At 45.8% G+C, this 27,034-nt stretch overlaps 1 protein-coding gene across 3 annotated transcripts in view; it reads right to left on the bottom strand.

Moving 5' to 3' along the window:
• The window catches only part of VGLL4 (vestigial like family member 4), an 819,879-nt gene that overhangs the window by 53,503 nt on the left and 739,342 nt on the right, over positions 1-27,034 (bottom strand). For all 3 annotated transcript variants that reach the window (XM_069643919.1, XM_069643918.1, XM_069643917.1), the window contains one exon: positions 26,154-26,277. In XM_069643919.1, the coding sequence (XP_069500020.1) occupies positions 26,154-26,277 (124 nt within the window). The remainder of the gene's footprint in view (positions 1-26,153; positions 26,278-27,034) is intronic.

Genomic DNA, 27,034 nt, shown 5'->3' with positions numbered 1-27,034 from the left:
AAGTCTCATTCGAAAACTGTTCAATACACGTTTGGGACGCCACAAGACAGTAGCTCGGAACATGTGTTGTCTAGTGCTTCCTGTTAGGTGACATTGTGAACCTTAAATGTGTAGGCTTTTCCGTACACCAGAGAAGCTGGTTGATGCTGCTCCTTATAGTTATTAATGGTCCTATGCATCAGCAATAACTTAGAATAGTGGCATGCTTGTGGATGCCCACTCATCAAAGCAATCTTCAGGAAAATGGTTTGTGTTGCTATTATTGTAGATTGTCCCACATGCCAGATTTCATCAAGACGATATGATTGCTGTGGCATGGTTGTTTGCTTCAAACACCATGTTTCACTGTCGACAAAATACCCGAGTCACACCTCACACTCGACACCTTTAAGGAAATAAGCCGCTTTACCATGTTTGTTTCTGGCCCTAAAAGACCGGTTTGCCCTTTACGAAAAGCAGCTATTCTGCCCTCTGATCGGCTGCACTATTACAGGTTTCCGCTTCGGGATACAGCTGGCAATGCACAGGCATTTGTGGGAACAGTGTCCCGATGTTTCATGGACTTGTAGGTAAAACTCATCTTTAGACTTAAAACGGGGATATAAGTGTGTGGTTCAAACAAAGTCTTTAACTGATGGCCCAATCGCGCCAGTGTCGTGCTTGAGCATGGACACTTTCAGAATAAGGTAAGAACTGCAGGAACACAGTTGTGGGGGCCGCCGCTGTGTGATTAGAGCAAGTCCTGGCAACCATCATGGTTACCACTTGCTTTATGCTGCCAAAAAGGAGGTTATTTTGCCATGCCAGTGCGGCATTTGTGCCTCTGCAAAGCAACTCTTCTGGTGTTGAATCCTGGGTCGATGTCAGGGCAAAATGAAGACGTGCATTTTTTTAGAACACCTTTTTATTTTAAAATGTGTTTATTGTATTTCTGAATATTAAATCAGTGTCAAATTTTATTCAGCATTTCAGAGGGGCATGAGGGGCGAGGAGAACTGGCCACCAAGGTGGCATAAACCCTACATATACCAAGCAACATCCCTACTCCATAGCAGTATTTTTCAAGTTGGTCCACATAAGATATATTCAGATTGTACATGAACAGGTCACCATATCCTGGCCGTTCACAATCATGGTTGCAAAGCCCAAGGAAGGAACAACAGTTTATTGAAAAACATGTCTCAATGCAGTATGCACCACATGCTACACAGTTGTTCATCCATCTCATGTGTTACCATGTGTCAGTGTACATTTTACTATACCGCCTCCCTTCCACTTGGTTAGTAAGCGAACCTTGCCGGCCTGCCACGAAGACGACTGCCTACTCGAATGCTTTTACTGAAGAGAGAATAGACGCAGTCAGGGATATAGTATAGCCCGCACACGTGTCTTAGTTTGTCCAGGCAACACTTTTCACGGAAAGAAATAAAACGACGCTGTGCCCGCCTCTTTTTCGTCGCACTTCAGCACATGTTCCCTGACGCCTACATCTGAATCATGTTGCATAGATGTAGAGGGGACTTTCTGTGCCTACACGCCACTTTCCCTCCGACGACAAAATAAGGGCCGCAGTCTCTCAATTGTGTATACTGATCATTAACTGCATGCTCTGGTTATGTCGGGAGCACTCGAGCACATCTCTCATTAAAGCTCTTCCCACCCATCCAGGCAATAAGTTGAAAAGGCTGGAAAAAGTCGTTTTGAAAGTGGGTCAAATACAATGTCTTTCAAGTCAAGCAGTACATAATAAACATTAGATATTTCATACGCTGCACCCCTCCCATTCAGCTGCTTAATATTCAACCTCAGATAACTAACTATAATGGTAAAAGGTTGTGTCACCAGGTCAGGGCTTGAAGCCATGGCGCAGGATTAATCGGAGCATAGACCCAGGTAGTGGCAAACCTCTTTAAGAAATGAGGGAAACATCGGAACACTCAAAACTGTTTCTGTACGTTTCCCATCCCTTTCTCGGGTGGGAACAAGTATGTGGCCGCATTTTCTACATTATGGACCCTGCAATGGAGACAGACGATAAACAAATGTGCTTGCCAAAAGACATGCAAAATTACAGGAAGTATTTCAAAACTAAACTACTTCACCAGTTTGAGAAATAGAAAACATTTGTTCAGAGTTGTCTGGGAAAAGGGCAGATGGCCCGTGTGGTACTGAGTCATGATGGACCTTTTAAAGTTAAAGGAACAGCAATATAAGCACATTCCTGCTGTGGAACCGGTAAGCAGGACCAAAACCGAGAGGGTACCAAGTGCAATCAGCGGGAACAACTCGGGCAAAAAGTACAAATATGCTACACTTTCTGAATATAACCACGGTTCAGCTTTGTAAAAACCAAGTGGCAACTACACAGGGGTGAGTTCCACTATCCCGCACTCCATTTTGAGCTAGGATTTGGACATCAGAAGTCAAACCTGAAAAACTGGGATGCGAGTAAGAACCAGTGTTTCTAATGTAGTGGCTTGTATACCCCCTATCCATCCAAAATAGCAAAGTCAAACTCTGACACATGCACTGCTCCACTCCATCCCCACATTAGAGCTTCAACCATCCACTCATATTACATTAAGCTGGATAGAGAACAGACAAATACCTATTAATGATGAAGGGCCAACAAGGTTGTAAATGTTACTTCTGATCCATCTCCCTCTGGTCAACTAAAGAAACGAAGATGACCAAGAGTATCACCTCTATTATAACTAGATGGATTAGTTAGGACTATCACTATGGATTATCGTCTGTATAAAGATGTGCCTAACAGGCAAATCTTGAAACTGAAAATTCTTACTCCCTCCTCCAAAACCTAACACTGATTTGGGAGTCTATCAGAAGATGAGGAATACGTGGGAGGACACAATCCATTCAGAGAAAAAGTTACTTACCACGGGTAACTTTCTTTTGACTGGATGTTCCTCCCACATATTCCTTATCGCCCCTCCCATCCTACCCCACTGTAGAATTTCCTGGCATTACACTTTACGCTCTTTCAGATTCTAGTACTGTCTAGGACTCACTGAGGCTGGTAATTCTGCACAAGTAAGATGTATAAACGAAAACTTAAACCAAGGGGCGCTGCACGTGCTATATATACACAGACGATGAGGTCGACTCAGGGATCAAAGCCCTCAAGGGACATCGAGGCAACAGCATCCACGCACAGCAACCTCGGTCGATAAGAAATTCTGAAGCAGCGGAAGGTAGAAGGCAGATCATAAGATGAGGAATACGTGGGAGGAACATACAGTCGAAATGACATTACCCGCGGTAAATAACTTCTTTCTTATACGTACGGTAATTTGTCCTCCAATTATAGATGAAAATGGCCAATAATGTCCTGTAGTGTGGAGAGTCTAGAGGTCAACTAAAATAAAGATGGCCAAGTGTATCACCTCTATTATAAGGAGATGAATTAGTAACGACTATCACAATGGATTGTCTGTATAAAGATGTGCCTAGCAGAAAATGTGCACAACTAATTATAAGTTAACAATCAATCTCCTTAAAATCTAAACCAGTGAATAGGAATTGATACTGCAATTCCAGTTTACTTCTGGATGTAATTGCATGCCACAGTCAGGACACAAAAGTACCTGGTGCAACAACTGATAAAAATCATAGCACAGTGGTACTATTAACTAAGTAGTATGACATCTAGTCTGCAGCAATACACCAAGGCCGCACAGCCCCGGTCTCAGAAAGAGGAACTTTGTATTGTTGGCCTACAGGCTATGGAAGAGCATCTGGAGTGACCTGGGAAACTTCTGGATTCGTAGCACGTACTAGACTATCATCTAGTCCAACAAAGAGAGGAAGCCATTGCTGCTATGTCCTTGAAGAACATACTCAACAATTCTGAGGACAATAGGAAGGGACAATGTACTGATGGCGCCACCTATGCACCACAAACTGAATAAAATGGCACTGAAGTGGCCAGATCAGCACATGTAAGTAGGCATTCCCGAGGGCAATCGGGCATAGTGAAACACCTACTTGAAAGAAAGTGCATACACCTTGCAAAATAACCAAGTTACTGGTCTGGAAGAGAAATATTGAGCATCGGGCAGTCTTGGAAAGTTCACAGACTGGCGCTCGTCCTTCTCCATTGTGATGGGTCTACAAAATAACTGAAACATCTATGTGCATGCTGAACAGTTACATAATCTTCCCTTCCAGGTCTTGAGCATTACTAGGTTTGATGAGGAAGGCAGAAAGGGGAAAACAGTGGAGAAGAACTACAGTGAACACACTTCATTACAAAAAAAAGCCTGCAGGTATGCTGGAATCCTTCCCCTCGTAGAGGTGAAGAATGGGCCAAATCAATTCAGGAAAGCTAATAAAAAGGTACCCTAGTGGGGCAGCAGTCCATTGGTTAATGTCTAGATTAGTTTCTTGTTCAAAAACGTATAGCAGAATCTAAGACTTTAATACCAATTCCATTTTTTCAAACGCCCATATGTTGACACGTGTTTCGACCTTACTTGTGTCTTTTTTCAAAACTGGACTTATTTTCTTTCTAAACTCTTTTGCTGAGATTTAAGTAAATTCTCTCGAACAAAAGTATGTAGTTCCCCTGCTCCTTCTTACCCCCTGGCTAAGGAAGGGTAAATCCTTGCTTGCGCTCCACGTGCAATTTTTCAATTCAGGAAATCATGCGTTTGCATGACCTTTCCCCCAAGGGTATGGCTATCCAGGGATCCACAATGAAAAACTAGCCACTCCCATAGCTGGACAAACTCCCTGTAAAAATGTATGAATCAAAAAATGACAGACTTCTCTATACCCGTTTCAATTCACAAAGTGCTTCAGGCTTCTAAAGTCAAGAAAAGGGAGTATTCCAACCTATAGCTCCAGTAGTGGAAAGACATGCCGTTAATCGGAAATGCGAGGGGCGAGCCATGGAGCCACATTCTAATAAATGTAGCACTTCAGGAAAGGGAGAGCATTTTCATTATTGTGCTGACAAAATGGTGCTGCTGAGTTCAGTTAAATTAGTCTTCAGCACTCACATTTGTGTCCAACTTATTTGTAGAGACGAGTAAGGTAGAAGACCAGTTCACAGCTCAGCAGAACGTTGCAAGAGAAACCTGTCTAAGACATGAAAAACTAGTAGCCATGCACTGCAGGGATTGTTGCAGACAGTCATTTCTATAGCTAGCTCATCAGCTGTCTTCTCTCCAAAACCCCAGACAATGCAATCTTTGCATCATAACACATCTACTCTTGGCCAAAAATATACATGCTCACCACATCTCAAATTCTTTTTTATTCAGGAACGCCAGGCTCAGCAAGCACATTATTGGTCATTTTCATCTAGAATTGGAGGACAAACTACAGCACATACAAGAAAGAAGAAGTTATTTCTACTGGATGTTCCTCTCACGTATTCCTCATCTTATGATATACCTTCCAGCTTTGGATTTTTTTTTGACAGAGGGCGCTGTGCATCCATGCTGTTGACTATGTCTCTTGAGGGCTTTGATCTTGGAGCCGACGCCATCGTCGGTATATATAGCACGTGCAGTGCTTGTTGGCTTAAGTTCCATTTTTACGTCTTCCTCATGCAGAATTACCAGCCTCAGTGAACCCTAGACAGTACTAGAATGTGAAATGTAATGCCAGGAAATTCTAAAGAGGGGAAGGCTCGGAGGGGCGATGAGTAATACGTGGGAGGAACATCCAGTCGAAAGAAAGTTACCCATGGATTGTGTCCTCTCACGGATTCCTCATCTTATGATAGACTCCCAAAGCAGTGTTAGATTTCGGAGGAGGGAGTAAGAGTTGCTATGCCCCTTGTGGAATGGGCTCTTAGGCCTTCTGGTGGATGTCTCTCTCCCTCCCTCCCTCCCTCTCTCCCTCCCAGTCCACTGCGAATACGTCTCTTAGAGCTCCTTTTGGGGAAAATTCCCTGGAGCAGAACAGTTCGCACTGGTCACCAACAGATCCACTTGAGGGGTTGCCCAAAGTATGGAGATCTCATGAATGACTTCCTGAGCTGGTTCCCACTCATGGGAGACTGCTCTGCCTGCTCAGAGCGTGCACCGCCTGTTCTCCTCTCCGGCTAGGTGAACTGCCGCCAGGAAGACTCCTCCTTGAATTCCTAGGAAAAAGAGCTCCATTGCCTCCCTGCGCAGTAATTGGGACCTTACACCTTCTCCCTTGTTGAGGTAGTACACGGCCACTGTGTTGTCAGTCATTATCAGGACTTTCCTGGTACAGAGGGCAGAAAGGTCTTCTAGTCTGATTGCCCTCAACTCCAAACGGTTGATGTGTAGCTTGGACTCTGATGGAGACCAATAACCGCTGGCTGACAGATCGTTGGTGTGGGCTCCCCACCTCGTGAGTGAGGCATCAGTAAATACTGTTATCTCCGGCCAAGGTTGCCAAAAAGGTTCTCCCTCAGAAAATTCTCTGCACACACCCACCATAGAAGATCATGTGCGGCCCTGTTTGGAACCTGAAGTAGGTCTGACATCTTACCCGAGAATTGAGACCATTGCATCCTGAGGGCCCATTGAAGGGATCTCATTCTTAGGCAAGCCTATGGCACCAGGAAAATGCAGGATGCCACGAGGCTGAGCAACCTCAAAGTAAGTCAAAGGCCGGAAGATGCTGGGCACTCTGGAATTTGGTGACCATCGGCATAATGTGTTGAGCCGTTACCTCAGGTGGCAAGGGTTTTCCTAGGATGCACTCAGGACTGCACATGAATTTGAGTCATTGTGATGGCATCATGTGGGGCTTCTTGCAATTGAGGGAGAAGCCCAGTCTGTGGAGCTAGTGGCAGGTTACGCAGAGATGTTCCAGGGCCTGTTCGGGAGACCGAGTCTGATCAGGTAATCGTCCAGTTAGGGGTAGATGTGAATCTCCCCTCTCCCGAGACTCGCTGCCACCACCACCATCAATTTAGTGAACACCCTCAGGGCGATGTCAGCCCAAATGGCAGAACTCAAAACTGATGATGAGAACCGCCAACTGCGAACTTCAGTACTTTCTGTGCTTGTGATGAACTGGCACATGAAAGTAAGCGGTCCAGTGACACCCTCCAATCCTGAAGCTGGAAGGCCTGAAGGATCTGAGAAAGTGTGACCATTTTGAACGTGTGCTTTCTGAGGAACTTCAAGTGTCTCAAGTGAAAAATGGGTCTCAATCCTCTGTCCTTCTTGGCGATTAGGAAATGTACCACCGTTTGTTCCTCTCAGTCACAGGTACTGGTTCTATCGCTCCTCTATCTAGCAGGCTCAAAATTTCCTGCACAAGAAACTGATCTGGAACCTTGAATGAGTGGCCCTCCAGTGTAGGGCCCTGAGGCCTTTTGTAGAAAGGGAAGGTAGTAAAACCCTGGGCTACTGTTCCTAACGCCCATGTAGCTGAAGTAATGCCTCGCCATTCTTTCCTATGCAGTGAGAGTATGCCTCCCACCGGGGTCTTGTGGGTTAAGGCCTCAGAGAGGTTTTGATGTGGCCGAAGCAGCAGTTGATGGTAAAGTAGCCGTGGCTTGGGCAGGCTTTGCACCTCTCCCTCGTCCACCACAAAGGAATCTTCTCTGAACCCTTTGACCAGCCAGGACTCTCACTCTTCCAACTGAGTAGAAGTGAAAGGACTTACCCCTCCAAGATGATCCACTGGGATGGGAGGATTGTGGCTGTCTGATGGCAGTTCTAAGGGACTTGGCCGCCGTCTTTGAGGTCTGCAGCTTCTCTAGGCTTTCGTTAGCCTTGCTGCCGTCAAAGGGCATGTTGAGGAGCCTGGACTGCACATCCGGTGCAAAACCCGACTTTCTCAACTATGTAAATCTGCGTATTACCGTGCTTGCGGCCTTGGTTCTGCTGATGCTATCAGCTGAGTCCAATACTGATTGCAGAGACACACATAGGATCCTTGCCGTTTCTTACAATGCTCAGGAAGCAGTCCATCTCTTAACCTTCAGGAATATGATCAGCCGTCATAGTGGAATTTGCGTACTTCAGCGCCATACCCCCAGCAGAAAATACCATCCTTGCCCAAGTGTGGAAACACTGATCATCCCTATCTGGTGAGATGGTAGCGTATGCAGTCTGTTTCGTGGTTGATATCGCTGCCAACAACTAGGCTTTCAAGTGTTGATTTTTTTGACAGGTAGCTAGGGTTGCTACTGGATGGCCTATATTTTTGGTGAGGTTTTTGTTCACTGCAGGGTATGACTCTGGAACCTCCCAATTTGCCATGACCCTTTTCTTGAGAGCTACATGAAAAGGAAGTATGGGATCCTTTTATGGACCTTTATCCAGAATGTCTGTTAGGCCGTCATGCTCAAACGGTGCAACCGGTCTTCCCCATCCCACAAAGTCAATGACTCTAATCAACATATGCCTAAAAGAGGCATCAGCATGGTCTGCCGGATCTGCCTTGCCAAATTCCATCTCAGGTGACATGTCGACCCCACTAGCTGATTGCAAACTTTCATATAAATCCTTTAGCCTGGATTCTTGTGAAACAAGGCTTTCTGGGACGTTTGGTGTGCTCAACTCCAATCCAAATGGAGGTTCGTATTCCTCAAATTGATATAAACTTAAAGAAATACTTCTTTATGCAGCGATTTGTAAGATTTCTGAATTTCCTTAGATTTGGAAGGAAAAGGAGTTGATGGCTTCGCCGAAGGTGTCGATCTTGACACCGACGGTGTCAATGACTTTGAAGTCAACGGTGTCGATGCTAACAGCGCCGATGTCTTTTCCATCGAGCAACTTCGACTGAACCCTCGAAGGGTTTGACCCTCGACTCAAGAGTTTGACAATTTCTCATTGTGTCGAGACCTGCAGGGGTCTCCAGCTTACGTCCTGGGCTCGAGGGTGCGCGGAATGTAGCCTTCGGCCTTTCCTTATCTGCCTTAGTTGACTTGACAGGAGCATGGGTTCTCCTTCGAGGGGGTCAGAGCGTCCCTTGAGGATTTTCAGCATTACAGGACTCCAAAGTAACCCACAAAACAGAACGGAACGAATGGGTTGTAAGCCATAAGAATGCACCAAGCACGTTTAAGATAAATCGGGACAACTGGAATAATGGGCAGTAAATCTACAAAATGATGCGTACTGAACTGCACACAATTTTGTAAAACATGTGCATTTTACACAACCAGATATAAACTTTAAAAAAAGATACTCCATGAGACAAACGCACGGTGCGACATAGCACACAGAACCATACTAAAATCCAATCCAACCAGGGCAATGAGTTAAATGATACCGAGCCAACCAATTTTTAGGGACTTATATACGCAATCAGAACCCATGACTTTAAAACAAGTGTGGCACAACCCATAAGATGGACTGCATAACGTTGCAGTATGTTCAACTATAACAGGACACTAGAAGAGTGGGAACCACTTGCCAGAATTAAGGTGAGGATTCCCCCATCCTGGCAAACTGACAATCTGTAGTGTTGGTTGGTGAATCCTTCCTGTACACCAACAGTTTTCAGACTAATCCGATCCCCTTCTCCCCCGTCTCCTCAAGACAACAGAAATGTGTTCATTCAAGAATTACAATAGCCGAAGACCAACAGAAAAAAAACGTAATGAATTGTTGATGAAAAATCTCTTTGTATTATGCAAACTAATGGAATGTATCTATGAATCCCACTTAATGCGCTAAACCAATGCATTATTGCCTTGACAAAGCCCAAGAAAGGGCTAAACACACGCACGTGCCTCCTAGCGGAGTTATGTTGGCACAAATTCAATAAAAAATGTACCTATCTGAAAACACTGTAAGCAATTGAATTAAACCATTTTATTTCTTACTCACTAAACAGGGTGCAGTAGCAAATTATTGCAGAATTCAATTATACTAATGTATATAGGAACGCACACAGACCCACATAGAAAAACAATCTCGTCTCTTGATTTAGAAAATCTACACCAAAATAAAACTTTCAAGACAAGATATACATATTTACCTTTAATTCACAAATCTTACCCCCTTGTAGCTACTACATTTAATTAGATAATATGAGTAGTCAAAAGCGACCAATAGCCAGGGTTAATCCTAGGTGTTGTCCCTGCCGAGCTCTGAGCCAAAACGATTCCACATTGATCCGTCCTGGGGGCGTGTACAAATCTTTTACAAAACACAAATCTATCCCCCTGTAATATAGTGCAAATAGAAAAAAAATATGTTTTATCGTTTCCACCATACTAGGACTTATACATAATCTGTAAATCTGTTGTGAACTGAAAATCCAAGTTCTTGGTCCTATTACTTCCAATGTCTTTAGAATATTAAATCTAAATTTAAGGCATCTTCAATGCGGATATTTGTTGGGAAATTACCCAATACGTTTTAATGTGGTACTCCAATGCCCTGGAACAAATGATCTATTAACCTAGGATTGGATTGCAACCATGTCCAATCATACCAGTATCATTTGTCTACTTTTTTTCATGGTGCAGATATTCACCAATAATGGGAAATCTGGGGAATTTGAAGACTGTGCATTCTATGGAGCAAAGATATTGTTATATTTTGTTCATGAAACATTGTCATATGACTAGAATCAGAATGGCTCTTTCAAAGGTTTACATGCCATCACAAAATAGTTATTAGAAACTGCCACTTGAATTTGTCAAAGGTTTTAAAATTGGGGAATTAGCCACAGGCATGTTCTTACTCTTTCGCTACACAATGAAATACATTACTCACTAGTGGAAGCTGCACAGTATTACAGTTGTTTTTCGAAACTCGAAAATGGAAGTCGAAAAGGAGCGTGCCAGTAATACTATCCCTATGGTGATGTCCCCTGTACCCATGATCCCTCACGCGTGTAGGTCCATCAGATTGTATTTCTTTCTGACATGAGGTAGCATGAGGAGTAGCGCGAGTACAGAGTATCCAAGCAAATATATGAAAAGCTCATGTAACATCTATGCACCTTCTCTCAGGGGAGGAAGGGTGGGCGCATGTGAATCTAAGCAGATACAAGCACAAGAAATAGGATTACAGTGAGTAATGTATTCCTTCTGATGCTTGTGAAATCTGCTTAGATCATATGCTATGCATAGATTAGCGAGCAGTGTTATGAGAAGGTGGTGGGTCAGGAGAAGGAGTAGCGGCAAAGACCAAGTTACTTACCAACTGTAACGTTCTTCCGACTGGATGTTCCTCCCACGTATTCCTCATCTTATGATAATTCGTTATCTCCAGCTTCGCTGCTTCGGAAAAAAGATTTCTCAGCAGAGGGCGCTGTGCCTGAGGTTGCAGTGTCGACTGTCCCTCGACGGACTCTGTACACTGTCGACGTCACTGATGGTATAAATAGCTCGAGCCGCGCCCGTTGCTTCAGTTCTGTTTTTTCGATGAACTATAGGAGGAACACCCAGTCGTGCCTCATGACTGATGCACTCTTCGTGAGAGGAAAGTGTAAGAAAACGTAAACTGTACGGCGGGGTAGGATGGGAGGGTCGATGAGGAATACGTGGGAGGAACATCCAGTCGAAAGAGCGTTACAGTTGGTAAGTAACTTGTTCTTTGAAAGCATAGTGTCCTCCCATGTATTCCTTATCTTATGATAGACTCCCATATCAGTGCAATTGGAGTACTAAATACTGTTTTCATGGACGGAGTGAAATACCGCCTTGGCAAATAACCCCTCATTGAAGGAAGCAGTATCTAAACAGTAATGCTTGATGAAAGTATGCATTGATTTCCAAGTTGCAGCTGAACAAATGTCTGCTGCAGGAACAACACTCTTTAGAGACGCAGAAGTAGCCATTCCCCTTGTAGAATGGGCTTGAAGCTGCCAATTTGTAGCATTCAATTATGGCCAGAATGATCCAGCGGGATATGGTCTGTTTTGTCACTGATAAACCCAGTTTATCACTGGTATAACCCACAAAAAGTTGGTCATCTTGGCGTAATCTTGACATCCTTGAAATGTAGAACCTAAGAGCCCTCTTGGGGTCTAGTCTATGTAGTCTCTCCTCTTCTTTGCCCAAATGAGGAGGAGGATAGAATATTGGTAAAACTATTTTTGTGACAATGGAAGTCGGAAACTACTTTTGGTAAAAAAGAAGGTTTAACTTTAAGAACTACCTTGTCCTTATAAAAAGTAGTATGTGGAGGTTTGCATGAGAGCCTGTAGTTCACCAACCCTGCGGGCTGATAAGGCTACAAGAAGAACAGTCTTTAATGTTAGAAGCCTTAATGGACAGGAGTGCATAGGCTCAAAAGGTATACACGTCAGAAATGTAAGTACTAGATTTAAATCCCAAGTTGGGACATGAAAAGGTACTGGAGGGTATAGGTTAGTAAGCCCTTTTAGGAATTGAATGAGTAATGGTATTTTGAAGTATGAAACCTCTTCAGAGGTGCGCTCAAAAATAGATAGCGCAGCAAGATATCCCTTAATTGTTCCTATCTGGAGCCCCAGATTGGCTAGATGTAATAGAAAATAAGAACAAGTTACTCTTACCTGGTAACGTTCTTTCGATGGGATGGTCCGACAACGTATTTCTGACGTGTATACCTTTTGAGCCTATGCACTCCTGTCCATTAAGGCTTCTAACATTAAAGACTGTTCTTCTTGTAGCCTTATCAGCCCGCAGGGTTGGTGAAACAGCTGTGCTGCTTTGGAAAATCTTCAGCATCTGCGTCCTGCGTCGATACGCCGCCCTTGAGGACCTCCTCCGATGGCAGTTGTAGTTTTTCCCCAGAACGTGTGGCACCAGTCTTCTTCCAGTCTGACACACAAAGCCTTGCGGAAACGTAAGCTGCAATCACATAAGAAATTCGGTAGCGGGGAAGGCAGGGAGGGAGCGATATGGAATACGTCATCGGACCATCCCATCGAAAGAACATTAACAGGTAAGAGAGGAACTTGTTCTTCGAGGGGATTGGGTCCTCTGATGTATTCTATATCTATGACTGACTCCCAAAGCAGTACTAATGCAAGGAGGTGGGAAAAGAATTTAGAAAACAAAAATTTAGAATGCCCAATCAAATTGTGGAGTAAAGGACCGCCTTTCCAAAGGCCAGATCCTGCCCACAGATGGAATCGAGGGAGTAGTGACGTACTAAATATGTACCGAAGCCTAGGTGGCTGCATCACAGATTCCCCCATTGCCTACTTTCCGTCTTTGACTATATTCAGGAAGCCTTCCCTTTCCTCGCCTTCCGGAATATGATCAGCCGCCGCCAAATACAGTCCCAAAGGGTATGGGTGAATCTGGCCAGGGTACAGGTGACATTTGTTGATTTAAGGGCCATGCTACCTGAAGTGAAAACTTTACGGGCCCAAGCATCCACTTTTTTATGCTCACTATCCGGAGGGATAGTGGGATATGCTGTTTGTTTAGATGTAGATGCTACCTGAATAACTAGACTTTCTGGAGTCGGATGCCTCTTCAAGTATTCAGGATCAGAACCAGCTGGTCTGTATTTCTTTGGAAAGTTACTGTTTGCAGCAGCAAAACTTTCAGGATTCTCCCAGTTCTCCACTGTCCTCTGAAGAGCCCTATGGAAAGGGAGAACTGGATCTTTTTGAGGACCTCTGACAATTATGTCCGTCATATCATCCTGTTCGAAAATGGGTGAAGTGTTACCCCAACCCATATATTCAATTACTCGGGTCATAAGACTCCTGTACCCTGAGTCTGCATGTTCTGCAGGATCATGTCTGGCAAACTCTAATTCTGGTGATGTGTCAATGCCACTAGCAGAATGTAGTGTGTCACTCAGGACTCTCAAGGTCCTCGGGAACTTGTTTTGTGCCATATTGTACTCTAAAAGGAGAGATTTCCTCCTCCGAGCCAGATTCCTCATAAATTGAGGACATAGACTTAAAGTCTGATCTGGGTAATGGAGTAAATCTCCTTTCTTCCTCCACAATATTTGTCGAAGGAATGGAAAAATCCTTCGAAGTTGTCGAAGGAATCTTCAATGACTTCGATGAGGACTTCGACACAGGCGTCGAAGACGCTTTTGGCTTCAATGTTGAAGCGATTGACGTCGATGGCGTCGACGAAGTCGTGGAAGTCTTCGAAGACTTATGTTTTTTATGTGGCACCGGAGAGGTACTCTACTCTCGAAGAGCCCTTGACGACTTGGCCTCGACTCGAGTTTTTCGAGTATCCTCGACACTACTGGCTTTAACCATAGTAGTTTTCAACTTCCCTTTGTCGTCCAATGGAGCGACTTTAGGGGTATGGCTCTTCTGAGTTTTATTAGAGGGGGTCGGGCCGCATTCTCCAATACCTCCATCATCTTTTTTCAAAATTCCTCCCATTTTCTTGGGGAATCCGATTTTGTCGGACATCGAATTTCTTCAGTCGATGACTCGGAAGATGGAGATCTATGTCTGTCTCCTCTTCACTTTTTTAGATGAGGAAGACGAAGAGCGTCTCGATCTGCTACGAGATCGAGCTCTCTTGGAATGCCTATGGCGATCCGATTCCTTCGAATCAGTCGATTTTTTTATGTTTTCTGGACACAGCCTTAGCTTTAGAAGCGTCCCTCCCCACCGATTGTTTAGCTCTCCTCTCACGAAAGGCCTTCTCTGTCATAGACTGAGAAGAGCCACAGTCGTTGGTTCGATGACTTGAACCGAGGCACCAGAGACAAACTCGGTGAGGACCCAATCGAAATTTTCAATCCACAGTCGATGCACTTCTTAAACCCAGTCTTGGGTGTCGAAGGTGTAGAAGAAGATGACATTTTCTAACAGAAAATCTCGAAGCGCGCCGTTCGATAGCGAAGCGATCGGAAAAAATGGAACTGAAGCAACGGGCGCGGCTCGAGCTATTTATACCATCAGTGACGTCGACAGAGTACGGAGTCCGTCGAGGGACAGTCGACGCTGCAACCTCGAGCACAGCGCCCTCTGCTGAGATTTTTTTTCCCGAAGCAGCGAAGCTGGAGTTAACAAATTATAAAATGAGGAATACGTGGGAGGACACAATCCATTCGTTTAGATGTTTTAGAACAGCAAGTCCCACCTGTGTATCTGTCTTGGAATGGGTGCAGTAGTGTTGAGCGAAGGTATGAACTGAGCTCCATGTAGCTGCCTTGCAAATGCTGTCTAGGGGGACATTTGCAATGAAGGCTAGAGTGCCCCCGGTACCTCGTGTACATTTGACTATCCATTTGGAGCTGGATCTTTTGAAAACCTGTTCTCCCCGTCTGCCTGTAGCCATGGAGACGAACAGTTGATCTGTCTTCCTCTGTGGTTTGGTCTGATCTACGTAGTAGAGAACCATCCTCCTCGCATCTAGTGTATGGAGTTTGACCTCAGCTGAGTTTGTTGGCTTCTGGAAGAAGGCCGGGACCTCGATGGACTGGTTTACGTTAAACTTGGAAATGAATTTAGGTGAGAATCTAGGGTGCGTCCGTAAAACCAATTTGTCTTTATGAATGATAAAGAAAGGGTCGTGCACTGACAAGGCTTGGCGTTTGCTGACTCTTCTTTTGGAGGTAATCGCCACTAAGAAGGCAGTTGTATAGGTTATGTGTCTAAGAGTAGCCTTATGCAAAGGCTCGAAGGGGGATCCCATGAGTTTTGCTAGTACTACATTTAGATCCCAACCAGGTGGAGGATTAGAGACCGGAGGGTGTAGTCTCTTTACTCCTTCCGTGAAAGCCTTAATGACTGGCACTTTTCACCATGAGATCTTACTTTGAGAGGTGGTGTATGCTGATAAAGCTGCTAGGTGGACTTTAAGAGAATTAAAGACCAACCCTGAATCCAACAGGTGGAGCATGTAAGTAAGAATGTGTGATGGAGTACACGCTAAGGGGTTTATCTGCCTATATTGACACCAAATGAAATAGCAGTGCCTGGTGTTTGGCTTCCATGCTTCTTTCAGGATGTCCATACACCGCTGTGGGAGATTAAGGAGTCCAAACTCTATGACTTCAGGAGCCATGCTGCCAGGTTCAAAGAGTGAGGTTGTGGATGTATTATTGACCCCCCCCCCTTGTTGGGTCAACAGGTTGACTTGGTACGGGAGTTTGATGGGGTTCGCACAACGCCAGTTTGCGCAAATGTTGATCTCGCCCACATAGGAGCAACTAGGATGAGTGTCATCCGTTACTTGTGTATCTTGTTCACTACCCTGCTGATTAATGAAGTCGGGGGGATGGAGGGGGAAGCATAAGCAAATCTCCCTGACCAATTCATCCATAGGGCGTTCACCTTGGTGTCTGGTAGGGGGAATCTGGATGCGAAGTCTGGGCATTGCTTGTTCTCTTTTGTAGCAAACAAGTCTAGAGAGGGGTAGCCCCAAAGAGAGAAGATGTGGTCTACTACGTCTGCGTGCAGTTGCCACTAGTGCTCTTGGCAGAGGATCTCTGCTGAGAGAGTGCGCTAGAGTGCTGAGTACACCTGGAACATGTTGGGAGGATAGGGACATCCTTCGTCTGAGTGCCCACTTCCATATTTTCTGCGCCAGCTTGGACAGATTTGGAGAGTGTGTACCTCCCTGTTTCTTGACATAGAACATAGTGGCAGTGCTGTTAGGACTTGTACCGATTGGTTTGTTAGATGTTCTTCGAAGGCTTGTAGTGCCTTGAGAATTGCCAATAATTTTAGTATGTTTATGTGCCTTTGTGCAGTCTTTTGTGACAACAGGCCGTGTGGTGTGTGGTGAAGGTAGTGGGCTCCCCCCACCTGGAAAGTGACACATCTGTTGTGACGATCGCCTGCGCTTCCGGTTCGTGGAAAGGTTTCCCCGTTGAGCAGATTCTCCCTTGACCACCAGCGTAAATTCTGAACCAGTGTTGGCGGAATAACCACTAGATCGTCCCACTGACAACTTGCCCGAGACCATTGTTTTGCCAACTACTCCTGCATTGGTCGCATGTGCAGGAGCACGTGGGGGACCAGGTAAATGCACAATGCTGGTCCCCATAGCTTTGCATACGCTTATCCGGAGACCGGCTTGATAGTGGAGTATTTGCCAAAGCATGTTTTGTACTCTTTCCATGGATGGGAAGGCTAAGCCTGTTTTTGTATCTAATAAAGCTCAGAGAGAGAAGGTCTATAGTTCTTTGCGTGTTTAGCTGGCAAAGATTGTAAGTTTCTCCCATGATCAGCCAGTCGTCCAGGCAAGCGTACACTGGGATTGACTCTCTGCGGAGGTCCGCTGCCACCACCTCCAGTACCTTAGTCAACACCCTTGGAGCTGAGGCTATCCCAAAGGGCAGCACCTTGAACTGGTAGTGTTGGTCTGCTACTTTGAACCGCAAGAATCTTCTGTGCGCTGGGAACTTTGAAATATGAACGTTAGCATCTTTCATGTCCAATGTTGCTATGTAATCCCCCCGTTTTAACAGAGGGATTACTTCTTGTAGCATTGTCATGCAATTTTTGTGGCTTGACAAATTTGTTTGCAGGGTGCAGGTCTAGTACCGTGTGCATGGTCAGATCTTTCTTTGGAACAAGGAACTAAGTTGAATAAATATCCCTTGTTTACCTCATTGTACGGCATGACTGATGGCGCTCTTGAGGAGCAGAGCCTGGACTTCCTCCAGCAGGACGAGTTCTTCCTGTGATGGTTTTTTCTGCACGGTGGGAGGTTTGATGGTCTTCCCTTGAGTTCTATACTGTAACCTCTTGTCACCGTCGACAGAACCCACTTATCTGATGTTATACCCACCCCGACTGGGGAGGCACGGGAGGGGACCTGTAGCAGGGTGTCATTGCTCGGAGGGTGTCCCCCCATCTCTGGTGGGGGAACCTCCCCCTCCTCTGCGAGCCCTGTGCTTACCTCTGGGGTATCCCTGGGTAGCCTGTTGGTTGGTGTTTCATGAGGAACCTTGGCTCGGATTATATCCCGTGCCTCTGTATTTTGACCCCGAAAGTGACGAAAATTATTGCCACCTCTTTGGCCTGGTTGTTTGTCAGTTGGCCAAGGCTTTTTAGTGTCTCATACTCTTCCTTTGCAGACTTTAGAGCGTCCTCAACTGCTTAACCAAACACCACATTCTGCTCAACAGGCATGTTGAGTAAGGTAGCTTGAGTTTCCAATTTAAATCCCGACTGTCCAAGACAGGCATGGCGTTTTAAAATTGTGGCTTCCGCGACCACGCGGCCAGTGTTATCCGCTGCGAAAGTTATTTCTCAGAAGAACGCCAGCTGTAGCTCTGCCTTCGGCAGCCAGAAGGGAGAGTTTGGATTTAAGTGGCTCTGGTGCTGACTCTGCCAGGGCTGTTACCTCATCCCATTTGGTGCAGTCGTAGCTGGATAGTAAGGTGAAAATATTTGTTATCCGCACTCGGTATACCGCTGATGATGCTATCTTTCTACCCATGGCATATAGTTTTTTGCTCTCCTTGTCCGGAGGAGCTTTGGAGGATGCCAAAGGGGGTTCCAGCTCTCTTCCAGGTAGTGGTGACTACCAAAGAGTCTGGCCGAAGAGATTATATATATATATATAAGGGTCGGAAGGTGCTGGACGAAAGAGCTTCTCGATTCTGGGGTTTACCGCCCTGGTCTAATTAGGCCTTTCTAAGTAAGGCTGAATCCTTCTTTGGACTGATTTAAGCAGGGGAATAAATTGGGCTGCAGGTTTCTTGTCGCCCAAGATATTTTCTGCAAAGTCTTTTCCCTGTTGATCTCTTGCGTTTCAATGCCGAAATGCTCTGCAGCCCTTAGGAGTAGATCATTGAACAGGGTCTGGTCTTCCACAGGGGAGTGGGTAAAGGAGGGCCTTGCGGGACCGGAGAGTCCATTGCAAAAACTACCGACTCAATCTTAATCCGGATCAACCCCCGCCCCCCTGTGTAGTACTCATCAACGTTATAATAAGGGTCTTCCTCATCCATGTATACATCATTCCCTGCATCCAGGTCGTACAGGGCCGAGGAGAGGCAAGGAGTTTTGGGGACTGGTTCCACGGAGAGTTCCACTGGGGGAAAGATCTTTTTTCTTAGCCGGTTGCGCCGGTATTTGGGACTGAAAGGTTGTCTCTCTTGTGTTTGAGCCAGACGCCTGGGTAGTGGGAGGCGTGTTGGCGAGATTTGTGAGAACATGTGGATGTTCATCGAAAAAATTAGCCAAAGAAGTCATACGACTCATGACTATCAACATTCTTTGTGGACCATGAGGCAGAACTGGGGATAGCCCCTGGGTAGGCAGGGGTAGAAGTAGGGGTAGAGGTGGGGTATAGCTCTTCCTCAAATAGCACTTGCTCACCTACACAGAAAGGATCAGGCTGCTGTACTTGATCAGGTGCCTCATAGGTGTCTTGGGCAGGAAGAACTACAGGTACTGGGGTGGATGACTGCTCTCTAGGTCTGTCTCTCCTATCCCGTGAGTCCTTATCCTTAGAGGAGCTGGACTTTTTCCTTATGATCCCTGCTCTTAGAGGAAACTTTTTTTTGGAGATAGGGGTCGAGGTAGGGGCCTTGGGGGTCTGTTCATCAGCAGAACGGCCTATCCCGACTCCCTGGCTTTGTCCCCAGGTGTAAATCGAGTCTCGACTGCGGAAATGGCTTGCACAAAGATTTGATCCTGCGAGGCCGGGCGGAGGTGTTTTGAGTTTGACGCCCTTTGTTTTAGCGGGCTTGTCGTGAGACGGCCGCACAGGGCGCTCAGAGGACTTCTGATCAGAGGATCTGCCCTTCGTCGTCGACTCTTGCCGTGCGACTTCGCTCGCACCGCCGTGGGGAGTGTGCTTAGTGTGGGGGATTGTGCCTTTGCCGCCGGGTGTCTTCCTCGTAACAGGACCGCCGGCCTGTCTGTTGGGGTAGAGGGCTGACACTGGGGAACGTCGAGGTTCCCCGTCACCCTCTCCGTCCGAAGGGAGGGCGTTGCAGTCTTCGCTGGACGCCCTTTCAACGTCCATGGCGGCCTCTGCCTGCTTGGTGTGATGGGCCCAATGCGTTGCCCACCTGTCCTTAAGGGTCTTGGGTCAGAGCAGTTAACAGGCCTCGACAATGAGCTTTGTTGTGGTCTCTGTGCAAACAAAGGTTACACAAAGGATGTTTGTCCATCCACGTATATTTTTTATTGCAGTATGGGCAGAATTTAAAGGGAGCACGCTCCATTTTGTTGCCAGACAGCTGGGCGACAATGGGAAATGGTGGGAATATACATGTTTATGACCACCCCCCACTCTCCCTACTGTAAGGCCGAGGCCGAAAGGGCCTTGCAAGTCTGGGTGGCGCCATTGAAATCTTCGTCCGACGGTCAGCTTTGTAGTCTTCCTGGAGTCTTCACTGCGTCGACACACATCGTGGGTAAAGGACAGAAAGCAATACTATCTTAATTTATAAAGGTCAATGGCGTAAGCAAAAATGCACTCTGCAAATATGCGACCGCTCACAATGGCGGAAAAAAACAATCTGAGGGATCTACACGCGTGAGGGATCATGGGTACAGGGGACGTCACAATAGGGATAGTATTACTGGCACGCTCCTTTTAGACATCCATTTTAGAGTTTCGAAAAACGAATACTCCACAGCTTCCAGTAGATGTCGGCCTATGCATAGCATGTGATCTAAGCAGATTTCACAAGCATCAGAAACCCTTTTATTGGTTTCTATTCAACTAGAAAGGGAGACTTCTCTGAAGTAATTATTATACATCAGTTGCACTTGCTTATCATACACCATTCCAACTAAGCCGTCAGATCTTATTCTCTCCTCTGCCTCTCCCCTAGTTGCTGGTCTGAGCTGGCCTATGCTCCGGCCCCTAGCGACTCTTCAATTTGCGCGAGCTTCTGTGCATGTTTGCTGTGCTACTGCACAGTCCACAGAATGAAGTTTTGCTGTGCACATGGGGACTTAGCGTACTTCAATAGAGTCATCCTTGGCTCATATTTTAAATATATAATACATAACGCACCATAATCGTATTTCTGATGCTTGTATCTGCTTAGATTCACATGCTATGCATAGGCCGACATCTAGTGGAATCTGCAGAGTATTACAGTTGTTTTCGAAACTCAAAAAGGGACGTTGACAGGGCGTGCCAGTAATGCTATCCCTAGTGCAATGTCCATTGTACCCGTGGTCCTTCACGTGTCCAGGTCCCTCAGATTGTTTTGTTTCTGAAATGAGGTAGCATGAAGTGTATCGTAAGTACAGGTGTATCCAAGCAGATAAGTATACGAAGTTCATATAACATCCATGCACCTTCTCCAAGGGGATCAAGGGTGGGCGCATGTGAATCTAAGCAGAAACAAGCATCAGAAATACGATTACAGTGAGTAATGCATCCCTTCTGAAGGTTGTGGAATCTGCTTAGATCACATGCTATGCATAGATTAGCGAGTAGTGTTAGGAGAAGGTGGTGGGTTGTGAGAAGGAGCAGCGGCAAATAGATGTACTGCTTTTCCCACCTGTGTATATGCTTTGGAATGGGTGTCAATGCAGTAGTGCTGAGTGAAAGGCATTCTTGGAAATGCGGTCTCCTTCTCTGCCTGGTGCTATGGAGACAAACAGTTGGTCTGTTTTTCGCAGCGGTCTGGTCTTGTTTATGTGGTAAAGGACTGCCCTCCTCACATCCAGTGTGTGGAGATTTACTGCAGCTGAGCTAGTTGGATTCTGAAAGAAAGCCGGTAGCTCAATGGATTGGTTCACGTGGAATTTGGAAATTAATTTAGGAGAGAACCTTGGATGTGCACGTAAAACCAATTTGTCTTTATGAATGATAAATAAAGGGTCCTGTACCGACAATGCGGGCCCGATGAGCTTATGGAGTACAACTGAGATCCCAGCCTAGCGGTGGGTTAGAAATTAGAGGGTGGAGTCTCTTTACCCCCTCCATGAATGCTTTAATGACTGGAATTTTACACCATGATATCTTACTCTGAGAGGTGGTGTACGTTGATAAAGCTGCCAGGTGGATCTTTATGGACTTGAATACGAACCCCGACTCGAACAAGTGGAGCATATAATTTAGAATGTGGGATGGCGTGCATTCTGTGGGGTTTATTTGGTCAGACTGGCACCAAATTACAAATCTCTGCCACTTGTCAAAATAACAGTGATGGTTTTTGGTTTAAGAGCCTCCTTGAGGCTATTCATCCACCAGTGTGGCAGATTAAGGTGCCCGAAATCAAAGACCTCAGGAGCCAACCTGCCAGGTTCGAGTGTGGTTGAGGGTGTAGGAGTTTGTTGGGATCGCACATCGCCAGTTTTCACAGATGTGGATACCAAGGCGGTCTCCCCCACATGGGAGCGACTAGGATGAGCATCATTTGTTTTCGGTGAATCTTGTTCACTACCCTGCTTATTAGGGGAGTCGTGGGGGGAGCGAAAGTAAATCTCCCGGACCAGTTCATCCATAGGGCGTTCCCCTTGGAGCCTGGTTGGAGGAAACTGGACGCGAAGTCTGGGCATTGCTGGTTTTGTCCTGTAACTAACAAGTCCAGCATGGGATAACCCCACTGAGAGAAGATGCGGCCTACAACTCTTGAGTCTAGTTGCCAATCGTGTTCCTCTGGTAGGGGATCTCTGCTTAGAGAGTCCACTAGAGTGTTGAGTACCCATGGAACGTGTTGGGAGGATAGGAACATCCCCCCTCTGAGTGCCCATCTCCATATTTTCTGTGCCAGCCTGGACAGATTTGGAGTGTGTGCCCCCTTGTTTGTTTACATAGAACATTGCAGTGATACTGTCTATTAGGATCTGAACCGCCTTGTTCCTCGAATGCTTGAAGCGCTTTGAATACTGCCATGAGCTCCAGTAGGTGGATGTGGTTCTGTGCCGTGATGGGAGTCCACAGACCGTGTGCTGTGTGGTGAAGTTCATGTGCCCTCCACCCAGAGAGTGAAGCGTCTGTTGTAACGAACGCTTGCGCTTCCGAATCGTGGAAGGGTTTTCCCTTGAACAGGTTTTCCTGTATCCACCAGAGTAGGTTTTGTACTAGAGTTGGCGAAACAACCACTATATCGTCCCACTGACCGCTTGCCCGAGACCATTGTTTCGGCAATCACTCCTGCATGGGTCGCATGCGCAGGCGTGCGTGCGCGACCAGGTATATGCACAACGCCATCATGCCTAGCAAACGCATCGCTTTGCGTACGTTTATCTGGCGACCGGCCTGATACTGGGGTATTTGCCGTAGAAAGTTGTGTAATGTTTCCAAGGATGTGGAAAGGCCAAGCCCGCTTCTGTGTTCAAGATAGCTCTTAGGAACTGTTTTGTTGTGCTTGGCACAAGGCTGGACTTTCTCATTTATTGAGAAACCCGATTGTAACAGAAGGTTTATGGTTCTTTGTTCGTTTTATTTGCAAAGATGGGGTGTTTCCTCTGTGATCAGCCAGTCGTCCCGGTTCACTGGGATTGCCTCCCTGCGTAGGTGTGCTGCCACTACCGCCAGTACCTTGGTGAATACGCTTGGAGCTGACGCTATACTGAAGGGTAGCCCCTGGAATTGGTAGTGCTGGTTTGTTATCTTGAAACGCAAGAGTTTACTGTGTGCTGGGAACAATGAAATATGAAAATAGGCATCTTTCATACCCAGTGTTGCCATGTAGTCTCCCCGTTTTAGCAGGGGGATTACCTCTTGTAGCGTGGTCATGCAGAATTTTTGTGGCTTTACATAAGTGTTTGCAAGGCGCAAGTCTAACACTGGGCACAGATGGATTTTTTTTGGCACAAGGAAGTAGGTTGAATAAATATCCTTGTTTACTTCATTGGACGGCACAATTTCTATGGCATCCTTGAGAAGCATCACATTGACCTCTTAGAGAAGGATGAGCTGTTCTTCCTTTATTGACTTTCTCTGCCGCGGGGGATGATTTGATTATTTTTGTATGAGTTTGACACAACAACCTCCCGCTACTGTCGATAGCACCCACTTGTCTGTGGTGATTCCCTCCCATGCGTGGGTGAAGTTTGAAATACGTCCCCCTACTGGGGAGGCATGAGAGGGGACCCGTAGCGGGCTGTCATTGCTTGGGAGGTGTCCCTCCCCTCTAGATGTGGGGGATCTCCCCTGGCCACGGGATCGGCACTGGCCTCTTTGGTAACCCTGTGACACTTGGCCCTGGTTGTTATTCCAGAATAATATTGACCCTGTCCGTAACCGGAGCCTCCACTTCCTCTAAAGCAAAGCACTTTGGACGTTATGTCAGAAGGGCAAACTCCACTTCTTTCAAGAACAGGGATTGGACCAAAAAGTCAGGTTAGCTTTAGTCCAATCGCCTGCAATAGATAGAAGAGTGATGGGCACCAACAAGGGTGATGGGCAAATTATAAAAAAAAAAACAAAGGATATGGCCTTTAGGTGAAAAAGGTCCGTACAGCACAACATTCAGCAGAAACGGTGCGCTGAAATGTTGCACTGCTGCAGCTTTCCAGGAGAACACAACTACAGCAAAGTTATTCTAAAAGATACTTCAGAGGCCAACAAGCTGGGCACCTGGGTACACGAGGAGAAGCAGTTTCGAGGGGTGAGGGGGATCAAGTTGTAGTATAACCCCATAGTTCGAGTTGGGGAGTGGCTCTCCAGAGGGTTGAGTCACGTCCCAGTGTCAGGCAGTTGATTTGAGACTAGCAGGCGACTGGCTCAGCAAGGGCACAATGCAGCATAGAGCAGGCTCAATGTGCAAGCAATTGCTTGATGGTTCGGAGGAGTGTCAGAATGTAGCACCGGTGGGATCCCTCTGCATCAATTTCAGCTTCAAGGGCATTTCGACTGGGTTTGAGGCGGCGGAATGAAGAGCCTTAGCAGATCTGGCCTTCGAGATGCTGCAATTCCAAATTTAGGGGCTCGAGGACACAGTAAGTCCTTTAAGGGTCTGATCTCCCAGGGCTGGGAGAGTCTGGTGAAGAATGGCAGGTCCTGGTCCACAGCAAGTGTCACCCCCCAATGCACCCTGGAATTGGGTAGGTGCTAGAGCTCTCCTCCGCCTTGGACTGTTCCTTCACCTAGTGGTGGAGGGTTTTGGCAAGTGCAACTCTCCCAAAAGAGGTCCAATGAATCCTTCTTAGGTTTTGTTCCAGAGTTAAACAAACAAGTGGTGCAAGACCTCTTCTTGTAAAGATAAAAGCATGCCTCTGATTGGACTAAGGCTAGTCTGTTTTTGTGGTCCAAGCCCTGTTCTTAAAATAGGTGGATTTTGGCCATCTGACATCAGACCCAAAGAGCTTTGCTGTAGAGGTAGTGGAGGGGACAGGAAGCAGAGAGAAACGTGGTTGTTTTCCTCCACAGTAAAGACATCTGTCTATTAACCCCACTCCCTCTCACTAGTATCAAAGTCCTTTCGAACTGCAACACACTGATGTTCGGCTACTCCCTTTGAATGGGTTTGCTCAAACAAGAAGCATAGCTATTCAGTTTCCTATCCTGTCATTTGGCAGTTTCAATACACATCACCTTCCACAGCTGAGCTGGCTCACAGGAGCGGATATACATAATATCATATTTAATGTGGCTGCAATGATCATGAGTAGTGCCATTCGCAATGCCTTTACCTAGGCACAGTTTATCTTTAGATTTTACCCTGCCACCAGCCTGGCTACCTATGATCATCAAAGTTTTGGTACAGGAGTGCATATTTTAAATGCAGCCCCTGTGCTGCATAGATTTGGCTGAAACTGCAGTGGTCAAATGGGCAGCTGTGACCTCTGAATCTGCTCAGTGCCACGGGTAGAGCAGGCACTGCAGATCAGGATACCGATGCAGTAAGGCACAAATACACAATATGCTGTTGGCATGGAGCTTATGTAAAGCAGAATCGACTCGGCAGATTCAGAGATGGAATTACCTGCATAATTGTATTAATTCATCAAAATTAAAAAAAATAAGGCTCCCACGCCGTTGACAAATATCAATTCCACACAAGGCCCTTGTACAGAATATGTCAAGAGCAAAACGTGACTAGCCATTTTCATGAACCAGCCCTATACCTCTAATGCAAGCGCAGTAATCACATCAACAGGTTATCCTTTTAGGGAGGGGTCCAACTCACACCTGGGCAAGATTTTAAGAACATACCAATGTTTTACAACAGTATTTTACAGTATATACAATGTTAGGGAATGCATTATGAAGAAATTATAAATTCTACCTTAGAATATTTCATACACAATATGCCACAATTGCTGCCATTGTGAAGCCTCAAAACTCAAGCAAAGAACACACTGTACATATGGTTTGTATATGGGAAGAACAGAGAAGGAGAATATGATCCCACATTAACTAGCTAATAACTTACTGTTAGATGACCTCCTGTAGTTGGCTGGCATAGCTGATACACATCCACTATGTGCCACAGGGCAGTGAGATAGATTACAGTTGCGGTTGCTTGCTGAGGCGCATGTGATAACGGAAGGACGGTTCTGCAACAAGAAAAAGAGTGGATATAAAAACATTCCCTGCTCCACGATGACAGACCAGAAAAAAAAATGAATTGAAGCCAGACTTGACAAACTTGCCCAAAAAAAAAAAAACCTGAGAACAAAAAAGAAAATCAATATCCTGCAGTCAGTCATGCTCGTCAGCAGAGAGATTAAATTGCATGGTTAAATCGGAACACTGAAGTTATTGTTTAACAGATTATGCCTCTTGCAAAGATAATCCTCCAAAGAACTAACTCCATTTCCACAACAGTTTAGGGAAAGGCAAACCTAATGCATTCACAGAAATACCATTAATTACACAAATTGAAATGGAAAATGTGAGGCGCTCTCTTTACCAAGGATTAAGCAGGGATTTAAGAAAGCAGTTTTACTTTGTGTCCTGCTGGTCAAGTAACAAGTTTAGTTAGGTGAAAAAAAATGGGACAGGCCAGCTAGTGTACTAGCTGGAGATACAACTCTTGCAGCTCAGTCACTTCTTTAAATAATGTAGGCTTATTGTGTATACTATTGATGGCGTTATGATAAGGTAGCAGCCTGCTACTGCAAGCCATCCCATCAGAATGCTTTTTATTGCCCTCATTCTCTGGTATAGACCCCAAATGAATAATATGACTAACCAGCCGCTTCCACATTCCTCCATATAAGACTCTTTGCACTGTAAGCCCCATCCTCCATCCCTTTGAACTTGCACCGCAAATTTGTCTGGTTGCTGCCTCAATGCTGTTTCCTGACTCTT

Source organism: Ambystoma mexicanum, chromosome 2p (genome assembly GCF_040938575.1).
Source record: "Ambystoma mexicanum isolate Mex_15411 chromosome 2p, UKY_AmexF1_1, whole genome shotgun sequence".
In the NCBI taxonomy this organism is placed as follows: domain Eukaryota; kingdom Metazoa; phylum Chordata; class Amphibia; order Caudata; family Ambystomatidae; genus Ambystoma; species Ambystoma mexicanum.
Note: the sequence above shows the minus strand (reverse complement) of the source record. Positions and strands in the feature narration are given on the sequence as shown.